The sequence below is a fragment of the Phragmites australis genome, chromosome 7 (genome assembly GCF_958298935.1).
Source record: "Phragmites australis chromosome 7, lpPhrAust1.1, whole genome shotgun sequence".
Lineage (NCBI taxonomy): Eukaryota > Viridiplantae > Streptophyta > Magnoliopsida > Poales > Poaceae > Phragmites > Phragmites australis.
This window is the reverse complement of record NC_084927.1, coordinates 23,686,967-23,709,850: the sequence shown is the minus strand read 5'-3', so window position 1 is coordinate 23,709,850 and position 22,884 is coordinate 23,686,967. Positions and strand designations below refer to the sequence as shown.

General features: G+C 43.5%; 1 protein-coding gene across 2 annotated transcripts; it reads left to right on the top strand.

Annotated features, from left to right (window-relative positions):
- Positions 1-2,941: 2,941 nt before the first annotated feature.
- On the top strand, positions 2,942-6,199 carry LOC133924254 (glutathione S-transferase TCHQD). 2 transcript variants are annotated; one of them, XM_062369702.1, is made up of 3 exons: positions 2,942-3,341; positions 5,081-5,291; positions 5,378-6,199. In XM_062369702.1, exons 1-3 carry the CDS (start codon positions 3,317-3,319, stop codon positions 5,964-5,966), a joined length of 825 nt encoding a protein of 274 aa, XP_062225686.1. In that variant the 5' UTR covers positions 2,942-3,316; the 3' UTR covers positions 5,967-6,199. The 2 variants fall into 2 exon arrangements, with proteins under 2 accessions (XP_062225686.1, XP_062225687.1); XM_062369703.1 differs by lacking the exon at positions 2,942-3,341 and adding an exon at positions 3,365-4,562.
- Positions 6,200-22,884: the final 16,685 nt, after the last annotated feature.

Here is a 22,884-nt window from a genome sequence, read left to right as displayed (position 1 = left end):
CCTATTAAGGGACGGGGATGTGGAGATTTCGTCCCCCACGAACTTATATGGGGACGAAGACAGAAAGTCATTTCCCATCCCCGCTCCCCGCTATATCCCCGATATTATATATATACATGTTTTTTCTCAGTATATAAATGTACAAACATTAAATTACGTAGAGTAAATAATAAATTACTCTTATTCTTTTTTATCTAACCTACGATATTTAATCAATCTTGTATTAATTACTCTCGTATATATTAGTAAATTACTTATTTATACAATGTAAACATTGTTAATATATAAAAATAATCAAATATCATTCAATTTTACGTCTCATTGAAGACCCGATCTCTGCAAAATTCCTCATAGAGATGGGATTGAAAGACAAGGGAATCTTCTTTCTAATAGCTAAATAAGGATGGTGATGAGTAAAATAAGAATTGGCTCCGTCGCCATTCCTACTCGCAACCGCGCGCGCGTGACACGCCTCCTTGATCCCTGGCTCCCTATAACTTGCACGGCTAGGTCCTGCTGCTGGCCGCTCAAGTAGGAGAAGAGAGGATGGGGAACGTTGGAATGACATGGGCGGCTGAGTCGTGGCGTTATGTGATTGTGTCACTTAGATATTTTATCTTTTTCTTTTTTCCTTTGTTTGTAATGGGTTAGGTTATATAGGTACTTTTTGGCTGAAATTCATGGTCGTCCTGAACCTAGAGGGACTAGCTTTAGATCCACCCCTTTGCATATCATGTTTTCCATGAATGCTGCTGCCCTTATTATTCCTGATTTCAGAAAAGGAACGATGCTGATTGTGGCGTTTTAGTGTGGAAAGCTAAATACTCTATTAACATATCACTATCTGATATTTTATTTGTTTGGTCCCTTAGATCATGTAATAGTGTAGCACATGTAATGGCTAGCCATACTGCTCGATTGGACTGAAGGCTTCTGTGTTTGAGTCTTTCACCGCTCCAGGCTTTGTAAAAATTATGGTAAACAACGAGTCTGCTGTTTAGGTTGGATAATAAAACTATATCTCTCGATAAAAAAAGGAACGGTGAACAAATCATGCATATATTCTTCTAAGTCGAGTTCCGGAAAGAGAAAGCTCTGGATCTTGGTACTTGCTGTAAGTTTTCGAATCTGAAACCGGGCATAATTCAGAAACTGCACACCAACACAAGAGTTGGTAGAGCTCAGGTGGGAGATGTTCACCCAACAATCCATGCAAGGACGAGGTACGAGGTGGTGAGGTGACGCCGATCGATCATAGGACCATTGGAGCTCTATCGGTCTTCTCACCACGGCAGCAGTGCGGCAGCACGGCATGGCGTCCCTAAGTCTTCGGCGTCCGGCACGGCCGCGGCCACCCGGGCAGGGGACACTTGGTGGTAGGAGCAGTAGTTGGTACGCTTGCCCATGCCGCGTCCGCTTCTCGATCGAGATCGACACGCGCCGTGCCGGAACAGGGACACGCGCGTGGACCTCGTGGCCGGCGTACGGAGCCCATGGCACGTCCACGCGCATACAAGTGGCAGTGTGATGGCCGGGAGTACTCCCTCCGTATAAAAAAAAAGACGGTTTTTAAAAGTTAAGCATAAGTATAAGATGAAAGATAAAATAATTATCTTATTTTTAATGTTATTTATTGTATGAGAAATAAAATTTGCATTAGAAATAAAGTTATTTAATGAAAGAGGTAAAATTGAAAAATTGAGACTAATGTTATCTCAATACTATAGAACATTATGTATTTTAAATATTATATATATAGCAGGCTAAAAATCATTTATTTTAAGACAGAGGAACTAATGAATACAGTAGAGCATGGGCGAGAACAAACAAAGTTGTACCGGCGAAATTATGGTCCGTGGTCGCACGGACTGCGCCACACGAATTAAAGATCTTCACCCTAACCCGGAAGGATATCTTTCTTTGTCGGTTCTGCCGTTTAGATCATCATCCATTGGTCGTCGAATTTGTAGCGAGCATGGAAAATTGTTTATCTCGCCGTACCAAATGTGTGCAGAGCAGGCGGTTCTGAAATTCAAATCCGCAGCACAAATTCTGTTTTCTACTTCTTTTTTTAGAGGAAATCTGTTCTCTAATACAGTCGATGCGAGTCATGATTGTGAATGGATGGATGGCCCAAACCAGCAGTTGGCTATAAACATGAACTCTTTTTTTAGTTTGGCTGGCCGTTGGGCTTGATATGCGAGAAACCAGATGTGAATTTCTTCAGCTGGCTTAGAGAAATGCCACACATATTCATTGGATGAAACCCGAACCGAACGTAACCAGCTCGGAAGAATCCGGGCCTGCTGATTTATAAAAACACCATTCTCCAGCAGGCAGCAAGGAGAAAAGAAGAAGAAGAAGAACGCGTTGGTCACTTCCAAAATATGCTTACGTAATAACAGAAAACAAATCTTAAAAGTAGGTACCAGTACACGCCAACCCCAATGACGAGGCAACAGCCAGCGAAGAAGCAAAGCCTCTGGCCGGTGCAGCTGCAACTGCAACGATGAAATCCAATGGACGGGAACGCAGCGTGGCGAAACCGTCACGTCGACACTGACTTGACCTGATCCCTCCCGCGTCACACCGCGCCAGGAGGCCCCGCCACGGAAAAAAACTTGGATCACGAGGATACGCGCCAGCTCCTTGGGATGCACGCGGCATGGCTCTTTGGTTAATCAGCCGGGTTGATTAATTTTTTCCTTCCAAATAACATTTACCTAAAATTTGTGTTAAAATACCACTAGGTCTTATAAAAACACTCTCGAAATGTCCTTTGAATCTTTTTACACTACTACCTAGCATTTTTATTTTTTTCGACCCGCGCTGATGTGGAAATAAACTCGAAATGTCCTTTCTGCCCTTGGGCTCACTCTTGCGACGGCGTTGAACACGGAGGCCTGCGCTCAAGTCCGCGGTGTCTGACGGGCGCGCTCGTGTCGTGGAGGGACGCGGACGACGACCCCTGCGGCTGGTCAGGCATCTGCTGCGCCGACGGTGGTAGGGCCCGCGTCGACGCCGTGGCGCTCGCGAACACGTTGCTCACGGGCTCAGCCATCTCGCGCGCCTCCGCGACCGGTTTTGCCGCTCCGCGACCGCGGGCCACATCCCCGGCCCCAACCCTTCTCCGCGAGGCCGTCGCGCCCTACAAGGCCGCGCTCGACGACCTCCGGCGCCAGCTCCAGGCCAAGCAGGCTGAGGTCGACGGCCTCAAGGAGAAGCTCGCCGTCGCCACCAGCCGCCGCAATGCGCACCACTAGCCGTCCAAGCAGAACGGCTCCGGCGGCGCGCTAACGGTGGAGCTGTTCACCTCATGCGCCAAGCAGGCCCTCACCAAGGTCCCGGTCTCCTCCCCGCGCCCTTCTATCTCGACGGTTCCCTCTCCTCGCTGCTCGACCCCGTCGCGTTTTCGCGGGAGCAGTATACGTAGTTCCGCGACATGCGTGGGATGGAGCCCGCCGAGCTCTTGTGTGTGGATCCCGACCTATGCCTTCGGTCGCTACGCCACAAGCAAGTTCGCGTCCCTCCTGCCTCCCCGCGCGGAGGAGGCCATCCTAGGCGACGGTGAGCACCGGAGGGTGGTGACCGGCGGCGCGCACCCGAGGACTCCGTTCTATGGTGAGTTCCTGCGCGCGGCCAAGGCCTTGTGGATGCTGCACATGCTGGCGTTCATGCTCATGGAGCATGGCCGGCGCGCCCCCTCACGCGGGCGCTGGCATGGTCCTCGGGTTCGCGGTCGCGCATAGCGTCGGCGGCTCCAGCAACGCCACGGGGAGCTAGTGCACGGTCACTCTACGACGACCTGTACCTGGGCGCGACCTACGATTGCTCGTCCAAGCCGCAGTGCTCCAATGCTAGCAGCGGCGGCGTCGTCCAGTGCGGCGTGGTGGCCAGGAGCAGGCGACGGCCGCGACGGCGGCTGGGCCCCGTTGGCCCACACCTGGCATTAGGGTCCTGGACGCTGAGACGAGAGCAGGGAAACGAGACGTAAGAGCTCGTCGAGTTGTGCCTCGGCGGAGGAGAGCTCGGCCGAGATGGAAGATGTGAGGGTAGAAAGGATATTTCATGTTCATTTCCACATCAGCATAGATCAAAAAATATAAAAGCCAGGTGCCAGTGGAAAAGAGCTTGGTGAGAGTGTTTCTTAGTCCAGTGGTATTTTAGTACAACAGCTTGATGAATATTATTTGGAAAATTATCATTCGATAGAGTAAAAAAATAATTAACCCGGCCCCACCGCCACCGACCAAGCCGAGGCTGGCGACCGCATCGACGATTGAGCCGAGGAGTCTGGCCTGGCAAGGGAGGAAGGAGGAGTTGTGAGGAGGACGTCACAAAAGAGGAGAAGCTTTGCCTGATCAAACCTGCCAGTAAGGACGAATCCAAGCACACGCCCCCCACCCCCCCCCCCCCCCCCCACCACTGGCTCAAAACCGAACACCAGCGCACCCAAACCCCGCCCGCGTCTCCTCGCCGAGAAGAATCTTCGCCTTCTCGAAGCCTCTCCAGTCTCCCCTCCCCGTTGCCTCCGCCTCCGCCTCCTCTTCCGCGTCGGGAAGGTACCGTTCTTCGGTTCCTGTATTCAATTGTTGGATTGGATTTGATCGGGTGTTACGGTTGGTTCCTTGTGTTGTTGGATCAATGGCGAGATTCAGAAGTGCGGTTTCCCCCTTTTCTTTGAGAGCGCCTGTAGCCTGTAGGGGACTAGGGGCTTCTTGATTCTTGGTCCCTAGAAGGGTCGCGTGATTTACAACCAAAAGCAGTTTATTTCCATCGTGATTTGTATTTATCGATGAATTTTCTGATTTTCTAGTTAAGATTGAAAGAAACAGATGTGCTCATGGCTCTGTACATATCGTATCCTTCAATAATGAACTGTAGAGGAAATACAGAATAAACGTACAAACTAGCCTATTGTTTATTTTCGTCTGTCATATTGATGAGAATTTGTATGTTGATCCTCAAGTGCTAATTAATTTAGATGGATTGCACATTTGTTCATCGTATTCCAGACACAGCAAGAGTGGTTGTCATGAGGAATTAATACTAATCGCATCGTTCTTTGCTGCTAATGCAGCGATGCAGCTATATCACCACCCCTATTCGCTGGACAGTCAGAAAGTGCGGATGGCACTGGAAGAGAAGGGCATCGACTACACCTCTTATCATGTCAATCCACTGACGGGCAAAAACATGAATGTGGACTTCTTCCGCATGAACCCCTCCGCGAAGCTCCCTGTCTTCCAGAATGGAGCTCACGTCATCTATCGTGCCATAGATATTATTCAGTATGTTCTTCGTTTGGCAATACCTGAAAATTTCGACATCTTTTGTACTGCTGATGAAGCAACAATGTTCAATTATATTGTCATAGGTACATAAACAGACTTGCGGTGCATTTAAGCGGTGAAATTACCTCTGTGAATATTGAAGTTCACCATTGGATGCAGAAAGTTGATGCTTGGAATCCTAAGATGTTCACCATCACACACACCCCAGCAAAGTACCGCGTGTTTGTCTCCAAGTTCATACGGCGGGTGTTGATTGCTCGCATGGCTGAAGCCCCAGATTTAGCCAGCATGTACCATGTCAAGCTCCGTGAGGCTTACGAGAAGGAAGACAAAGTGAAGGACCCTGACATCATGAAGCAAAGCGAGGAAGAACTGAGCAAACTCCTTGATGACGTTGAAGCACAGCTCAACAAAACCAAATATCTTGCTGGCGATGAATTCTCACCTGCTGATTCGATGTTTGTCCCTATTCTTGCGCGCATAACTCTTCTGGACCTCGATGACGAATACATCAGCTGCAGACCCAGGATACTCGAGTACTACACTTTGGTGAAGCAGCGGCCAAGCTACAAGGTTGCCATTGGCAAGTACTTCAACGGGTGGAAGAAGTACCGGACTCTCTTCAAGACCTCGTTCTTCCTTTGCGTCCGGACCTTGTTCAGGAAATACTAGATGGTTTAGCAGTTGCATAGTTAAATCAATAGCCGCTGGAAATATGACCTGTAAATGTTTTTGTGCTTTTCTCGAAGGGATTGTTTCTGGTAGTCCCTTAGAGTTTTGTTTTCATTTGTGAAACCAAGTGCATTTGTTTGCTTGTATATTTCTGCTTTCGTGTTGTATAACTATAGAATCTGGGTGTTGCATTCTTACATGATAGTTTTATGTACACATTTTAGTTTTTCTCATATGGAATATCCCTATTCATGGGCAAAACTCATTTTATCACTTGTTCCACAGCACTTTATGTCTGAAGTAACTTGTAGTTTGGTTTATTTTAATACTCTGCTACCAATAAAGCTCTTCTGCTTTCAAGTTTCAACAGTGCTAGTTGTCACTGTCTTTTTGTTTGCTGCTTTTTTTTAATAATTTTCCCTAATTTCTATGCTTTTTTAATTTATAAATTCTAATTGCTCTGAAATAGCAGACTACCCCTAACACCTGAGCCCTGCCTACAACTGAACCGCATAATGTCTGTTATGCCCTCTCTTTCTCCTCAGCGCCCTCATTCTTAAACGCACGTTTGTTCACCCATTTTTTTTCCACTGTAAATGCAGGGCTTAACACTGGTTTGCTTTTTTGGATATAGGCAAGAAGAAGATCTCGTCCTGCACGTGCTCCATATTGGCAATACAGGACAGTCCCCCACCATCATTGACTATTGCCTCCACTGATGCACCATGGACTAGGTCTGTGCTTTGTTTGCTTTACAAAAGGTTTGCACTACAGGTCTATATATAACTCATAGCTGAAGGGCTCTCTTCAGCAATTCAAGGTTATTATTTCAGAGTGCATGGAAAGATGTAGGACTTTGAGAGTGAGCTGGGAAGAGGAAGAAAGAGAGGGCCTAAGAGTGGTGGGAATGGGAACATGGAGGAAAGTCTAGCCTGTTTGTCTCCTCTAGCAATAGAGATGTAAGCTGGTTTGGTGTTTCCCGATGCCTCCCATTCCTATTATTCTTAAGCAGTCCTTCCTCTTCCCTACGGCTTGCACAATTGTTTCAGCAAAGAAAGCCAAAATGTGGGAAGGGGAAGAAAGAGAGGGCCTAAGAACAGCGGGACTAGGAACATTTTTTTGGAAAAGAGAGCTTTATTAATTCTCATCGTTACATCGAGCTGATGCAAACACAAGAGTTTACTTTCGATCTCTGCATAACTATGATGCACACAGTCGTGATCTAACAAATAACAACAGTTACAAAAGACCCACACAAAGCCAAAGTCTAACAAGTGGGAATAGGAACATGCAAGAAAGCCTAGCCTATTTATTTCCTCTGGCTGTAGAGGTGGAAGTTTGGTTCGGTGTTTCCCGATGCCTCGTATTCCTATTGTTCTTAAACTCTCCTTCCTCTTCCTTTTGTTTTTTTTGCAAATACTTTAGCAAAGGCAACCGAAGTATACACCTTGTGGATGATTTGAGCTTGAGGTGAGCCTGGAAGGGGGAGAAAATAGACCTAAGAGCAGTGGGCATGGGAACATGGAGGAAGGCATAGAGGGGGCGGAAATTTCCATTTTGTGTCTTCCTGATGCCTCTCATGCCTATCGTTCTTTGGTACTCCTTCCTCTTCCTTTCGTCTCAAACGATTAGACGATGCATTTTCTGCGTCAGTTTGTTATGTGCCCATTTTTTTTCTTTGGCACTCCTCGATCCATGCATAGTTTAGGATGATTGCTTGGCTGATTGGAATGTTTTTGGTTTCAGATTTTTTGGCATTTTAGTTCATGGGTAAGTTAAGATGATGGCTTGGCTAGCTAGCCCACTATTTAAAGTTTCAGATTCCACTAGAACAATATTGCAACTGCTGAACTATTGGCTGTTCTGGACATGAATCCATATCACACCAAGACTTGTCAGGTAATACATGAAGTAAAGAACTGGATATCACATGACTTAACAGGAAGAGTCATAAAAATGTTATATCAATATCATGAAACATATAATGGCATGTATTCGCCACTAACTTTTCTGCTATGACTAATAATTGAAAAGAAAATGGAGAGAAAACCAAGACGATGACACGCATGATATAAACATTGTACTCTAACTCTCGAGGCCATCTACAGCATAGAAACTAGGGGCAATTTCTTATTTGCCACTGCAAAAAATTTTGATCCCTTATTTGTCATCGATGTGCTAATGACATGTGGGATCTGCCTGTGTCACTAACAGTGGCAAATAATTGCATACAAAGAATTATCCCCAAAAACTAATGAGCAATTGTCCTGCTAAATGTTTTGAAAAAACAACAAACGAGCCTGTTCCTACCTAGATAATACACACATGGGGCATTAGCAACCGTGTTGACAAATAGTCCATGTAACTTAGTTGGAAACAAACATATTACAAGATTCAGCTGAAGCTTTTGAAATCTCTGCCTCAAGTAAAATGACACATCGGCGGCTCTCGTTCACGGACGGTATCACCGCCTCTGTCGTCGTCTCCTTCGCCATCGCCACCAATGCCACCACATTCACCTTCATCGGTGCTACCCTCCAATTATGTTGAGGCATCGTGGGTGTTGGTGGAATTGAAGGGTCGCTCTAGGCAGGATCCTCCTTCGCGCCACACCAAGCAACCGACGACTCTTTTGCTTAAACCTCAATTAGAGTGCAATCTCGCTTTCAAAAGGTAGGCTCAAGGCAGATGTTACCGCTGCCTTGCACGCAACCACCAAGTCAGTTCCTGCCAGGACGTCTTCCGTTGCATCCGCGATTGGGGACCTGGGCATCGGAAGTGGTAGTGCCGCTTTCGGTCCATTTCTCCTCCTGTCACGCACGCTCCCTCCCCACCCCGCCTAAATGCATTGTTCGCAACCAGCTTGGGGCCGGGCGGAGTTCGTGGCTACGACTCCGCAACGTGGACGTCGCTCCTCTTCGTCGGTTTCACCTCAACTCTTTGCTAGGTGTAGCTTGGATGCTGACTCGGTTTGCCGCAACAGGTGGGTGATAGGTGTGGATGTTGTTGCCATGCCCCTCAGGGCACGACCACGGTGGACCTTCAGTCTATGCTTTCACCTCTACTACAATTGTTATGCTACAAGCTCCAACAACAGTTTGCAACCTCTTTGGAGGAAGGGTTGCGCCCTCTCAGGGACGAGGTTTTTTCTATCAAGTTGTGGCTGGCGCGTGTGGCCAACCAACTGGAGCGCGCGGGGCCACCAAATGAGAGCCCCTCTAGTGCCGACATGGTTGGCCTATTTGGTCATTGCTCTCCGGTTCGGCGCTCTCCAACCCTGTCATTATTTTCTTCACTCGCGACTAATTGTACACCTCTTGGAGATTCCTTGTCGATGATCGTTGCGGCCCTGGACGATAGTGAGTTTCCCGTCGCCAATAAGGTGGATAAGGCACCAACCACCTTCACAATGCAGAAGCACCAGGAGCTACTCATGAATCATTCGTAGACGCACCAGGATCCAATCATTGCATCAAGTTAACCCCCTTGTCGTTCCTTTGGACAACATCGCGGATGTTGTTGCCCAATCAGCTACCAAGGAGCAGTCAAGGCCCATGGCTGACCCTAGGTTGCAACCCTAGCTCATGTCACCAAGACGGAAGATGGATCCACCACACCTCATGTGGCCACGACCCCTTAGAATTACGAGCAACACACGATGGCTTCATTCCTTCCTGCACTTGAGCCAGAGTCCCTAGAGTACTCATGTGACTACTCGGAGATTGACTTTCATCAGCTAGAGGCAGTGTCCCCGATTTATGAGCAGCCTTCTGAAGCTTACCTACTCTTGTTGGCAACCACCCTCACCATGTTCGAGCCGAATACTTTGGGATACAATTCGGTATGTCTTATTGCGCCTATTCTGGACTCTGCTGAGTCTCCTAAATGTTCACCTTTTGTGGGGGGTCAAGGATCCCCCTTGCTCTCCTCCAAGACCTTCACCGCCGACGGCGATGCCGACAAGACGTAGGAGGAGAGTTTATGATTTGTCGATGGTCCATCGAAGTGCTCGCCTTGTCTTGAAGTACCTGGCCTGTTTCGATGGATCATCTCCCCCACCGCCGGTGGTGCTCTCGCAGATCATTTCAGTCGTTGGCCTTCAAGATTATGTGGGGCTATGAGTCGTGGATCTTACGCGCCACTCGGAAGCGGTGATGTTGCGGTTCTCCTTCTATTGGCTCTTTAGTTGCTTTGGCTGTAGCTTGTTGTGTTGTCTTTGTGGTGCTCTAGGACTAGGCTAGGTTCTTAACCTGCTGTGTTTTATGGTTTTTGCTTGGTTTCCCCTTAATCAACTGAGCATGTCAACCTGTCGGGTTTTTCTTCTTATTAATATATAATCGACAGTTCTCCTACCAGTTCGTTTCAGCACAAATGCAAGCACAGCTGAGACCCATGCATGCCGAGCCGATTCTGTTCTATACAATGTCTTCAGGCTGAATCTATACATGCAAGATCAGGAAATGTCAATGCATTTTTATCTACGAGATTCAAAGGGATTGTAGTTAATAGTTTCCAGTTGTTTTAGCAGTTTGTAGAATAATCTTCACGTTGAAAAAGCTATCTGGGTAGCTGCTTGTGGATTGTACTAAATGGAGTAAAATTAAATTGGTGTCTATGTTTGCTAATACATAGTTTGAACCTTTCATTTCTTGAATAGACAGTGGGCTTTCCGTTGCAAGTCTGAACCAATCTTGATTTTGACGTACATAGTTCGCGACCTTTTTCTTCCAGAGAAGCAGTAGGTAGATAAAAAACCATGAATAGTTCAATCGTTTTGTTTTACAATGTCCATGATCTCTCTATATCGAAGAATCCAAGTAAATGCATGCATGTGAATTCATGGCTCAGGTCAACTAGCTAACATGCATGTCTGACTTTCAGATATGGCATATCCAGAAGATCTCCATTGCATGTGCTCCTCATTGACAATATAGGTTCCATGGTCCCCGGTGTAGGTTACATGGTCCCATTGTCATCCACTGCTAGGCGCAATGCCCTATAGTGCACCATGTAGTTGTTGATTTGGTGCTTTAATTGTTCACAAAACTGAGGTAGAGCAAAGGGTCCGTCTCTCTCTATATATGCAGACTTGAGGCTGGAATTGTTCCACATCAAGATCTTCTCATTCTGAAATTTTGTGAGATATTGAGCAGGGAAGAGGAAGAAATAGAGCTCTTAAGAGCAGTAGGAGTGGGAACATGAAGGAATGCATATGATGCTCTGATTTCTCCTCTACCATTGGAGGCGGATATTTGGTTTGATGCATTCCTGATGCCTCCCATTCCTATGGTTCTTAGGTGCTCCTTCCTCTTCCTGTTGTTACAATGATGATCTAGTGACAAGAATATGCTAATACATGTATTTGGATGAGGAAGCCTTATAGCAAGCCAGGAAGATGAGGAGAGAGAGGGCTCAAGAGCTGTGGGAATGATAACATGGAGGAAAGCCTAGGTTGATGGTTTTCTCATATAGCAACTGAGTTGGAAATTTTGTTTGGTGTTTTCGGATGCCTCTCATTCCTACTGTTCTTAGCGCTCCTTCCTCTTCTTTTTTGCTTGTTGAATTGTCTTAGCAAAGAAAACTAGAGACATGCTTGCACACATTTAGATGGTGAGACGGAAAGATGAAGTTAAGAGGGCCGAAGAGCAGTTGGCATGGGAACATGGAGGAAGGCATAGGTCCTCTGTTTCCTCATCTTATGTTCGAGGCAGAGAACCCATTTTATATTTTCTTGATGCCTCCCATGCCTATTATTCTTAGGTGCTCCTTCCTCTTCCTTTTCCTTTGGGCTCACAGATATTCAGAGGATGTATGGTATTCGGTTTCTCACATGCTTATTTTGCTTTACGTTTATTTTTCTAACATCCCATAATCTATGAATAAGTTAAGATGAATGCTCGGTGTAGCCTGGTGTAGCCAGCTGTTTTGCAGTATGTGTCTTACATACTTCCTCCTCCTTAATTTATAAAAGCCGTTTCGGATCTTTCCAAAAAAAAAAAAAGTTAAGATGAAAGCAAGGTTAGTTGGTGTAGTACGAATTTCATAATTTTTGGCATTTTTTCATCCATGCACAAGTTCTTGGCTGACCTTACTTTTCACTGTTCTGACTTCTGAACAATCTGTATCACGCCAAGATGTACACCAGATAGCATATTCTGAAGTAAGAAAGTAGCTAATATTGAAGTTTAACAACAAGGGACACATAATTATAGTTGGTAACCTACATAAAGTGGCACAGATTCGTCTATGTTTCTTTTACGTTGAACCCATGCTCAAGACATAACAAATAAAAAACACACCTGTTGCCACTTAGAGTTTGTTTGATAGAACTCTAGTTTTAATAATTTTTAGAGCTAGATATCACTAGCTTTAAGAATTCATGTAGTTAGAGTTAGTGGTACATCAAGGATATTTAGGTATCTTATTTCTATTTTAGATTAAAAATAAATGACTAAACTATTTTATTTTAATCTATAAATTTAGATATGAAGTAAAGTTAGAAGCTAGAGCCTTACTAAACATATCCTTAAAGTTGGAAGCAGACAACCGAGAGACAATTAAGTGATGACACATATGACTTGAATACCGCACTGTCCATGATTTATAGCAGTTTTGTTGGGACGATCATTCAGAGCATTATCTAGCAGGTGGCCTGTAAAAAGACTGTACTAATGAACCATTACAAGTAAGATTAAACATGGGAAATAGTGCATAGCAACAAACTGGACAGATTTATCTAAGGAAGAAATAAAAATGTCAATGAGAAGTCTATCTGCACCTTGTTCTCTACATGCAATGAAATGACAGTGGCTGCTACTACTCTCACTAGATGCAACAAATTGCTTGCGTAATCTCTCGCACTTTGGTGAAGCTGACGCCTTCAACAGATGCATCTAACGAGATTCTCCCCAACTGATCAAACTCCAACAACGTTGAAGCGCAGCTCAACAAGAGCAAATATCTCGCTGGCGATAGATTCTCACCTACTGATTCGATATTCGTTCCTATTCCTGCACTCATAACTCTTATGGACCTGCATGAGGAATACATCAGCAGCAGACCCAAGATACTTGGGTATTACAATTTGGCGAAGCAGCGGCTAAGCTACAAGGTTGCCATTAGCAAGGACTACCGATACGAGAAATAAAGTTAAAATATACTTTGATTTATACGTGATGAGTGATTGATAAGGTTGTCAATTTGGTTTATTGAATTTTGAATTGTTTGAGTTTTGAAACGTGTTTACTTTTTACTTGTCTCATGGTGTGCAGGTGACAGATGCAACTTGACGTTTGATGATGGGTGATTAGGGCTAAACGGGTGCTTGGTACTGGACGATTAAGGAGGCTGGACGGATTCAAGGGTGATCTTAGCTAGCTGTACACATGGAGGTCAAGCAAAATATGAAACAAAGGATGAAGACGGCATGTTGATAAAGTCAAGCAAAATGGATATCAGTCCAAGTGATAAGGCCACCCGAGGGATCGGCAGTGGGAGAGACTTGTTGGCGGTCAGGATCGTAAGACGGAGTATACGTGTCGACATCAGAGCACTTGCTCAAGGTGTAAGTGGTGAGTCACGTTTTGAGAAACGTGTAAAGGGTTTCACGGTTGGACCTCAAAATTGTAAGAAGATTGGAGGAGTATGTGATACAATCGTGAAGCTTGCGTCGAGACGAAGCTAAGTCGTGAAGGCGTTACGGCTGTTCGATGGACAAAGTAAGAAATAGACCAAAATACCTTCGGTGGTAGGTAGGAGTGTATTACAAGAGAGAGGTATTTTGGTAACAAGTTAAAAAATTTAGGGGTCAAATTTTCTAGACCTATAAATAGAGGGGGGCTATGGGAGAGTTAGAACTAGTCACTTAAGCCCCTTGTGCCACTTATTTGAGAGCCTAGTGTTAGGGTTATACAGGAGAGTAAAATGCGTGTTTAGTCTATGTAATATGTGGGAGTTTTTAAGAGAAAAATCATTGTAATCCATTTAAAATAGGGCTGCTATCTTTGAGTAATAAATTTTATGTTTTTACATATACTCGAATTCCCTTCCTTCTAGTCTCTCTATTGATTTTCTTGTAAGTTTACAAGTTTTTATTTTTCGATTGTGATTTTCTTGTTGATTTTTGTTTTTCCCTCTGAGCTATGATTTTTTAACCTTAAAAAGTTGTTCTTTTTATTGTTAGAGGCATAAACGTTTATATACTTATATTTTTTTAGAGGGTCTTGAATACTGTTGTCTCTAGACCATCAACTTAGAGAGTTGCTTCTTTTGTTGATTGTCTTTTTACTTTGTTCTTCATTTAAGTTTCAAATTTTTATGCTCAAAGACATATGAAATGGTCTTCAATAGAGCATATGGTTCATATTCCATCCGTGAAGTCATATTGTCTTAAAACTTTCTCTCTCGTTTTATTTCTCTAAAGTTTATACTTCCGTTTATGCGTTTTTGAGGAGCGTTTTTGAGTAGACCATCTATTTCGCAAAAAAAATTTAAGTCACCTATTCACCCCCCTTTAGTCGTCATTCTTGGTCCTACAGTTGGAATTAGAGTCGGTTTGATCACTTGTTGATCTTAATCAACTTTGTGATATATAGGCGACATGGAGATGAGTGAGAAGATTTTGCTATTTAATGACCGTGATTTTTCATATTGAAAGGTGCACATGAAGGCTTATCTTCTAAGCAAAGGAAGTACAATATAGGAAATAGTTGATTCTAACTATGAGATCTCTACTGCTCGCACGACTTAGGTTCAAATCGAACAGTATGAGGCCAATAACAAGGCTAGAAATATTTTGTTCACAAGCCTAAGTCGGAATGAGTTTGACAGGGTTTAACACCTCCGTACTGCCCAAGAGATCTAGTCTACTCAGATTGCCTTTCATGGAGGCACTAATCAAATTAAGATCAGACGTCAAAACATATACAACCAAGAATATCACATGTTTGTGCAAAGACCCAGTGAATCCTTGCTTGCCATGTTTGCTCGCTTTGATAGGATCGTTAGCAATCTTAGATCAACTGGAGTTTTTCCCTATTCTGACCACGAAAAGGTGATCAAGCTTCTCTATGTTCTTGATCATAGCATATGGAAAGTGAAGATTTCGAGCATTGAAGAGTCATCAAGTTATGATACATTGACTGTGATGAACTCTTCAATAAGCTTGTCCACCGAGATAGCCAAGACGGATAGAATAGGTCTTGGAAATCCTCTGTCTCAGAACATGGCGTTGGTTTCATGACCTATGGTGACAATCAGGTTGGAGTTGGTGTTTCTTGTACTGACACTTTATCTGGTGGATCTACTTTATCTTCCTTGGTGTCTGTCACAGAGGAGTAGGTGGACGCACTTGATGATAAGGATCTTGCGCTGATTGTGAAGAAGTTCACTCTCTTCTACAACAACAGATGAGACTGGAGGTGGGGTGGTTCCCGTGCCTACTTTGAGTGTGGTGATACCACCCACTTCAAGGCGGACTGCCCCAAGCTCAAGAGGAAGGAAGACCAAGACCACGACTACGACAAGCAAAAGAAGAAGAACAAGAAGCCCTTCTTCAAGAAGAACCGCGGCAAGATGGCCAAGAAGGCGGCCAAGGCAGCTTCTAGGCGTTCGTGGTGGCACTCAGTAACATCGATACCTCTTCAAGCGAGGAGGAGAGCTTGAAGGAGGAGGAACCGCAAGTGAAGAGCAAGAAGAAGACCAATGACTTCACCAACCTCTGCTTCATGGTGGATGACAACAACAACGACAACAACTTCGAGCTTGATCCTTCTGAGGTATTACCTTCTTACGTCCATCTTTTCATCTAAGTCAATATTTTGAATGATGCTCTTATTAGTCAGGATATGTTACTTAAGAAAGTTGTGTGTGAGTTGAAGGATCTTAGACCTAAGTATGAGTTTGTGTCTACTGAACTTGCATTGCTTAGGTCTAGGCTTGATGTTGAGGAGTGTGAGAGTTATTTGATCCTCATGGCTGAACTTGTCGAGCTTCGGAATGTGCATTCTCAAGTCACTAATTGTGAGGAACTGTCCAAATAATATTCTAATTAATCACCAGGAGGATCATTATTCATAATCACAACCTCGATGATTAACCAGAATATCATCCCGGTAGTCCCGGCACGTGTTTTGTGCCCAAGATCGGAACACATGCCTTCCAACAGATACATCACAACATAGCTTAATAAAGAGCGAGTAATAAATATTTATATTACAAGTATTAAGCATGCAACTGATTTCAATAATTTACAACAAAAGCGAGCTAGGAGGAGACAAAAACCCCTCAACTTCCAACCAACAAAAGATCTACGCAGCGGAAGAAAATAAACTATACAACAAAAGGATATGGAGCCACATGCCCTTAGGCTCCATACCAAGAGCACCGAGTTCGGAGTAGAATGTGCTACTCCTGCACGCCACCCTGATCGGCAGGCACAAAGTAGCCAAACACCGCCTCCTCCTCACCGACCTGTGAACCTGTATCAACTTAAGGGCAGCACCCTGAGTACGAAGGTACTCGCAAGTCTTACACAATATAGGTATATAATATCCCGACTCCAAGGATTATGCATTGAGCTATTAGCAAGAGTAGGCCACAAGGTTAAGTAAAACATATACGGTAAGCAACCTAGACATATGTGTGAGTGACTAACTTAACCAACATATATGAAATTACCCTGCAACTACCAACTAATCATATGAAACTGAAACCACATTAGTATCAATGTATAACAAGTACCATCTCGACCACCTCCCACATATTCGAACCACAAACCACATATCCGAACCACAAACCATATATCTGAACCATACAACCGAACCAACCACGAGAACTCTACAACCAGGTGCAAATGAAACAATAGCATGCTCATGACCGAGAGCGCGGCAGTTCGAACTGTTTATACACCCTGCAGAGGGATACTCCTGGACCCACATGAGTCTCCTCCTTGGAAAAAAACTCTCACCGTACTTGCTGGGAGAAGACGAACTCTTGTTTCAACATGTAATATCCTCGATATATAAGGGGTTTCTTGTATATTGTCTCATGTATATGTGTATATATACTGGCACAGAGCCTCCAAAGAATACAAGTTGTTATTCCTAACAAGAAGTATTGCTTCTGTCACAAATATGAGACAATTAAGCATATCTTCTTTGATTATCGTTTCACACATTCTATATGATTAATAGTCCAAGTAGCATCGAATTTTTACCAACCACAAAGTGTTCATAATATGTTTAAGAATTGGCTTAAGGGTGTTATTAAAAACTTGAAAGGCTATATACTGACAATGGCGACCACATTTTGTTGGTCCATATGACTATGCAGGAATGGCATTATCTTTAACAAGAGGACATATGTTTCTCCTTTATAGATTATTTTCACCTGTACACACTAGCTCCATTCATTGTCTATACTGCATCAGCAGGAACATCACGAGATGGTTACTATAGCACGTATGCGATTGGAGTGGGCAGTCAGGAAGCTCTTTACCTGACTTGGATGACAATCTAGACTCTACATTCAAACCCAAGCAGAACAGCCACAACTGAGGGTATATGTTTCTATCTTATTAGGCTTTTTGTTATTTTGTGTTGCATGTTCCGGGTGTTGTTTCTTTAATTGTGGTTGTGTGCATCTTTGTTATGCAAAGATCGATGGTAAATTCTTGTGCGGTTGTATCAGTTTAATGTAATAATGAGAATTTATAAAGTCCGAACGGCCCAATTGGCCATCTTTGGCCTGAACCTTGCATACAACTGAGCTGCATCAGGTATGTTATATGATTATATCCTCTCTTTCTCCTCACTGCTACATTCTGAAATGCAAGTTTCTTCACCCATTTTCTTTTCCATTTTAAATGCAGGCCTTAATACTGGCTGGCTTTTTAGATACGCCATATGGGTAAGCAGAAGATCTCCTGCATGTGTTCTACATTTACAATGCAGGACTGGGCCTGGCCATCACATGCCCCCAACTATCGACTGTTAGCTCCAATGATGCACCATGGGCCAGGTCTGTGCTTCGTTTTCTCTACATAATGTTTTCTGCAGAGTGCACTACAGGTCTATATATACCTCAGAGACAAAGGGCTCTGTTCAGCAATTCAAGTTTCTTGCTTGGGAGCATATGGAGAATTATAGTTGTAGGACTTCAGAGTGAGCCAGGAAGAGGAAGAAAGAGAGAGCCTAAGAGCAGTGGGAATGGGAACATGGATGAAAGCCTAGCCTGTTCGTTTCCTCCTCTAGCCAGAGGTGGAAGTTTGGTTCGGTGTTTCCCAATGCCTCCCATTCCTACCGTTCTTAAGCGCTGCTTCCTTTTCCTTTTGGCTTGCTACGCATTTGTTTTACTAGACAAAACCAAACAGCGTACCTATTTGGATGATTTGAACTTGAGGGTGAACGTGGAAGAGGAAGAAAATAGGGCCTAGAGCAATGGGCATTGGAACATGGAGGAAGCCGTAGGAGGCGGAGATCTCATTTCTAGGTGCTGCTTCCTCTTCCTTTTGGTCCACACTCCACACAACACACTGATAATGGATAGCGTGTTTCAGTCTCTTGAGCCTGTTCTTGTTTTGTATTTGTTTTGGCATGACTTAATTCAAGCATAGTTTACGATGGTACCTTGGCGACTTGGCATGTTTTGTTTCAGATTTTTTGACATGTTTAGTTCCCGGATAAGTTAAGGTGACGGCTTAGCTAGCTAGCCAGCAGTTCATGTTTCATATTCCACTAGCTCAATAATACAACTGTAACTATTGATTGTTTCGGACATGAATGCATCTCACACCAAGACTTATCAGGTAGCATATGGAGAAAGAAACTGGCTAGCACATGCTCAAACTCAACAGGAAGGGACAGAAAAATGTTACTTGATGGGACAAATGATGGCGTGCATTCGCCACTAACTTCTCTTTAACCAAGGACTGCAAAGAAAGTAGACAGGAAACAAAGATGATGACACACACGACATGAACATTGTACCCTGACTCTGCAGGCCATCTACAGCACAAACAATAGCTATTCATCTGTATAGCTCATTTAATTTGATGCAGATGTTTTTCATGTGGCTATACAGCCCCGGATAAATGAAAGCACGTTTAACAGATGCAAGCACGGCTGAGGCAAATGCATTGCCGAGCCGACCTCTATGGTCTACATTAGCTTCATGCTGAATCTATTCATGCATGACCAGGAAATGTCGACGTGTTTTGATCTTCCAAGTTTCAAGGAATAGTAGTTAATAGTTTCTGATAGTTTTACCATTTGTGAAATTTTCTTTCTTTCTTTGTAAGAAACAGCTACAGTGGAGCTCCGTGTGAAATATACTAAGTGGAGGAAAATCAAATTGTTATCTAAGTTTGCTTGTTCAGAATTTGAACGTTTTATTATTTGAATAAGACCCCATTAGACATTTGTAGCCGGACCTTGTTCAGGAAATACTAGAAAGTTAAACAGTTTCATAACTGAATCAATACTTGGTGAATCGTAGGATGAAAATGTGACCAGTAAATCTTCATGTGTTTTTCTTTAAGGGTTTGTTCTTGATAGTTTGTGGGAGTTTTCTTTGCATTTTGGAGCCAAATACATTTGTTTGCTTGTATATTTGTTGTTTCAAGTTGTGTACAGACTACAGAATATGGATCTTGCATATCTTCACAATAGTATACGCTTTAGTTTTGCTCATATTATCAGTTGTTCCGGAGCAATTCATGTCTGAAGTAACTTGCAATTGGGTTAATTTTTGTGGTCTACTCGTCTACCATTACAGCTTTCGTGCTTTCAAGCATCAACAGTGATAGTGATCACTGTCTTGTTTGCTTTATCTATAATTTGGCCAAGTTTTTATGCCTTTTTAACTTTTATTCTCTAATTATTCTGGAATGGCATACTATCCCAAATACTTGGACCCTGTACACAAGTGAACTGCATAAGGTATGCTATCTCTTCTATTACTTCTCACTTTCTTAAATGCAGGTTTTTCACCCATTTTTTCCCCACTGTAAATGCAGGGATTAATACTGGTCAGCTTTTCAGATATGTGAAAGCAGAAGATCTCCTCATGCACGTGCTTTAAATTGACAATACAGGACAGGGCCTGAAGGTCACGTGGGCCCCACTGTCATCAACTGTGATGCACCATGGGCTAGGTACAGGCGTTCAGCAATCCAATGTTCATGCTTGAGAATATATAGGGAGTTGTAGGACTTGTAGAGTGAGCCGGGAAGAGAAAGAAAGAGAGGGTCTAAGAGCAATGGGAATGGTAATATAGAGGAAAGCTTACCTTCATGTTTCCTCCTCCAGCAATAGAGATGGAAGCTTGGTTTGGTTTTCCTGATGCCTCACATTCCTATCGCTCTTAAGCGCTCCTTCCTCTTCCTTTTGGCTTGCGACGCAATTGTTTCAAATGATTTGAGGTTGAAGGTGAGTGTGGAAGAGGAAGAAAAGAGGACCTAAGAGCAGTGGGCATGGGAACATGGAGGAAGGCCTAGACCCTAGGAGGTGGAGATCACAATTTGAGTCTTCCCGATGCCTCCCATGCCTATCGTTCTTAGGTGCTCCTTCCTCTTCCTTTCAGCTCACAAAATCACAAAGGATGATGCATTATGTGTTTCGCTTCTTCATGTGCCCAATCTTGTTTTCTGTCTATTTTGTATTCGTCAGTTCTTACATAGTTTAAGATGATGGCTTGGCTAATCGAAATGTTTTTGCTTTCATATTCTTTGGCATTTTTAGTCCATGGATAAGTTAAGATCATTGCTTGGGTAACGAGCCCACTAGACGAAGTTACAGATTTCACTAGCACATTGATACAACTGCTTAACTACTGTCTGTTCTGTACATGAATACATACCACACAAAGATTTGTCTACTCAATCTTGGCAGTGATAGACACAAAATGTTAACGTATGATGTCAAGTATTCGCCACTAAATTTTCTGCTATGACTAAGAATTGCAAAAGAAGTGAAGATAAAACAAAGATGATAGCACACATGACATGAACATTGTACTCTACAATTTGAACAACTTACCCCGTCAAACACTATGAATTTCCACCTTCAGCATAAACAATAGTGAGCAACTTATTCTAAAAAATAATTTGAACAACCAAATGAGCTGTTCCTACCAGGATCATACATGCATGGGGCATTAGCAACAGAATGGACAAATACTTCAGGTAAGTTAGCAAGAAACAAGCTTGACACGGTAAAATTTCTTCACAGCTTCGAAACCTCAGTCTCAAATGGAATGACATTGAACGGCTGATGCCTTCAACAGATGCAAGCACAGCTGAGCCCAATGCTTGGTGAGACGACCTCAGCGCTATAGAGTAGCTTCAGGCTGAATCTCTTTCTACATGCATGACCAGGAAATGTCAATGTGATTTGATCTTCCAAGTTCCAATGGACTGTATGCTCGTTGTTATTAGCTCCTGATAGTTTCACCGTTTGTAAAATAGTCTCTGTTTTTTGTAGCTGAAAATCTCTGCTTTTGAAAAGAATAGAGATCTTTTTGTGGGTTGTACTAATCGGAGTGAAATCAAACTGATATATGTTTGCTAGTACGAATCTTGAACCTTCCGTTCATTCGTTGCAAATCTGAACAATCCTCGATTCTGAGTTACATAACCAGCAATCCCTTTTCTCTATAACAGAAAATCAGGAGCTAGATTAAAAAATAGCTAACTTAAAAGTTTTTCAACATTATGCATTCTCTCTCTATCGAAGAATCCAAGTAAATGCATGAAATATTGCTGACATGGATGTCTGCCTTTCAGATTGGGCACAGCCAGAAGTTCTCCACATTGGCTTCTTGCATTTGCTCTTCATTGACTGTGTAGGATCAATGGGACCACAATCATCGACTGATATAGGTCACATGGTCCCACTGTCATCCACTGCTATGTACAATGTCCTGTAGTGTACCATGCACTTGGTCCATCCATCCTTCACAGAACTAGGTACAACAAAGGTGTATATATATGCACTCCTTAGGCATGAATGGTTCCACGGCAAGAGCTTCTCGTCCTGAGAATTTGTGAGCAGGGAAGAGGAAGATAGAGGTCCTAAGAGTGGTAGGAGTGGGAACATGAAGGAATGCGAATGCTTTAATTTCTCCTCTACCATTGGAGGCGGGTATTTGGTTTGACGCGTTCCTGATGCCTCCCATTCCTATGGTTCTTAGGTGCTCCTTCCTCTTCCTTTTGCTGGCACGGTTGATGAGGTGATGAAGATAATATACCAATGCACATATTTAGATGAGGAGGCTTGGATGGCGAGTCGGGAAGAGGAAGAAAGAGAGTGTATAAGAGCGGTGGGAATGAGAACATAGAGGAAAGACTAGCTTCCTGGTTTCCTCCTGTAAAGGTGGGAATTTGGTATGGTGTTTCCCGATGCCTCTCATTCCTATTGTTCTTAATCGCTCCTTCCTTTTCCTTTTGGCTCGTGCGATTGTCTGCAAGGAGAAAACCAGAGACATGCATACACACATTTAGACAGTGAGATCTTGTTCAAGTTTTAAAAAAATCTTGTTCAAGTTTCATATTCCACTAGCACAGTGATGCAACTGCCTAATCTATTGACTTCTGCACATAATTACATATCACACCAAGACTCGTCAGGTAGGGTATGAAGTAAGGACTTCGCCATACATAATCAAACTTGGAGTATTAAGAAACATAGAAAGAAATATTATTTCATGGAACGTATGATGGCATGCATTGCCACCAACATTCTGCTATGACCACAAATTGCAAAGAAAGTGAAGATCAGACAGAGCTGTCCCATTAAACGAGAATGTTCACCATTTACAGCTCATTGCAAATGTTCAAACTGAGGTTGGATAGCCCCCAGCCGTCCAACCTCCAAAATTAATTTGAGGTTGCATGTCTGAAGACGTAAACCTTCCTTTTTTT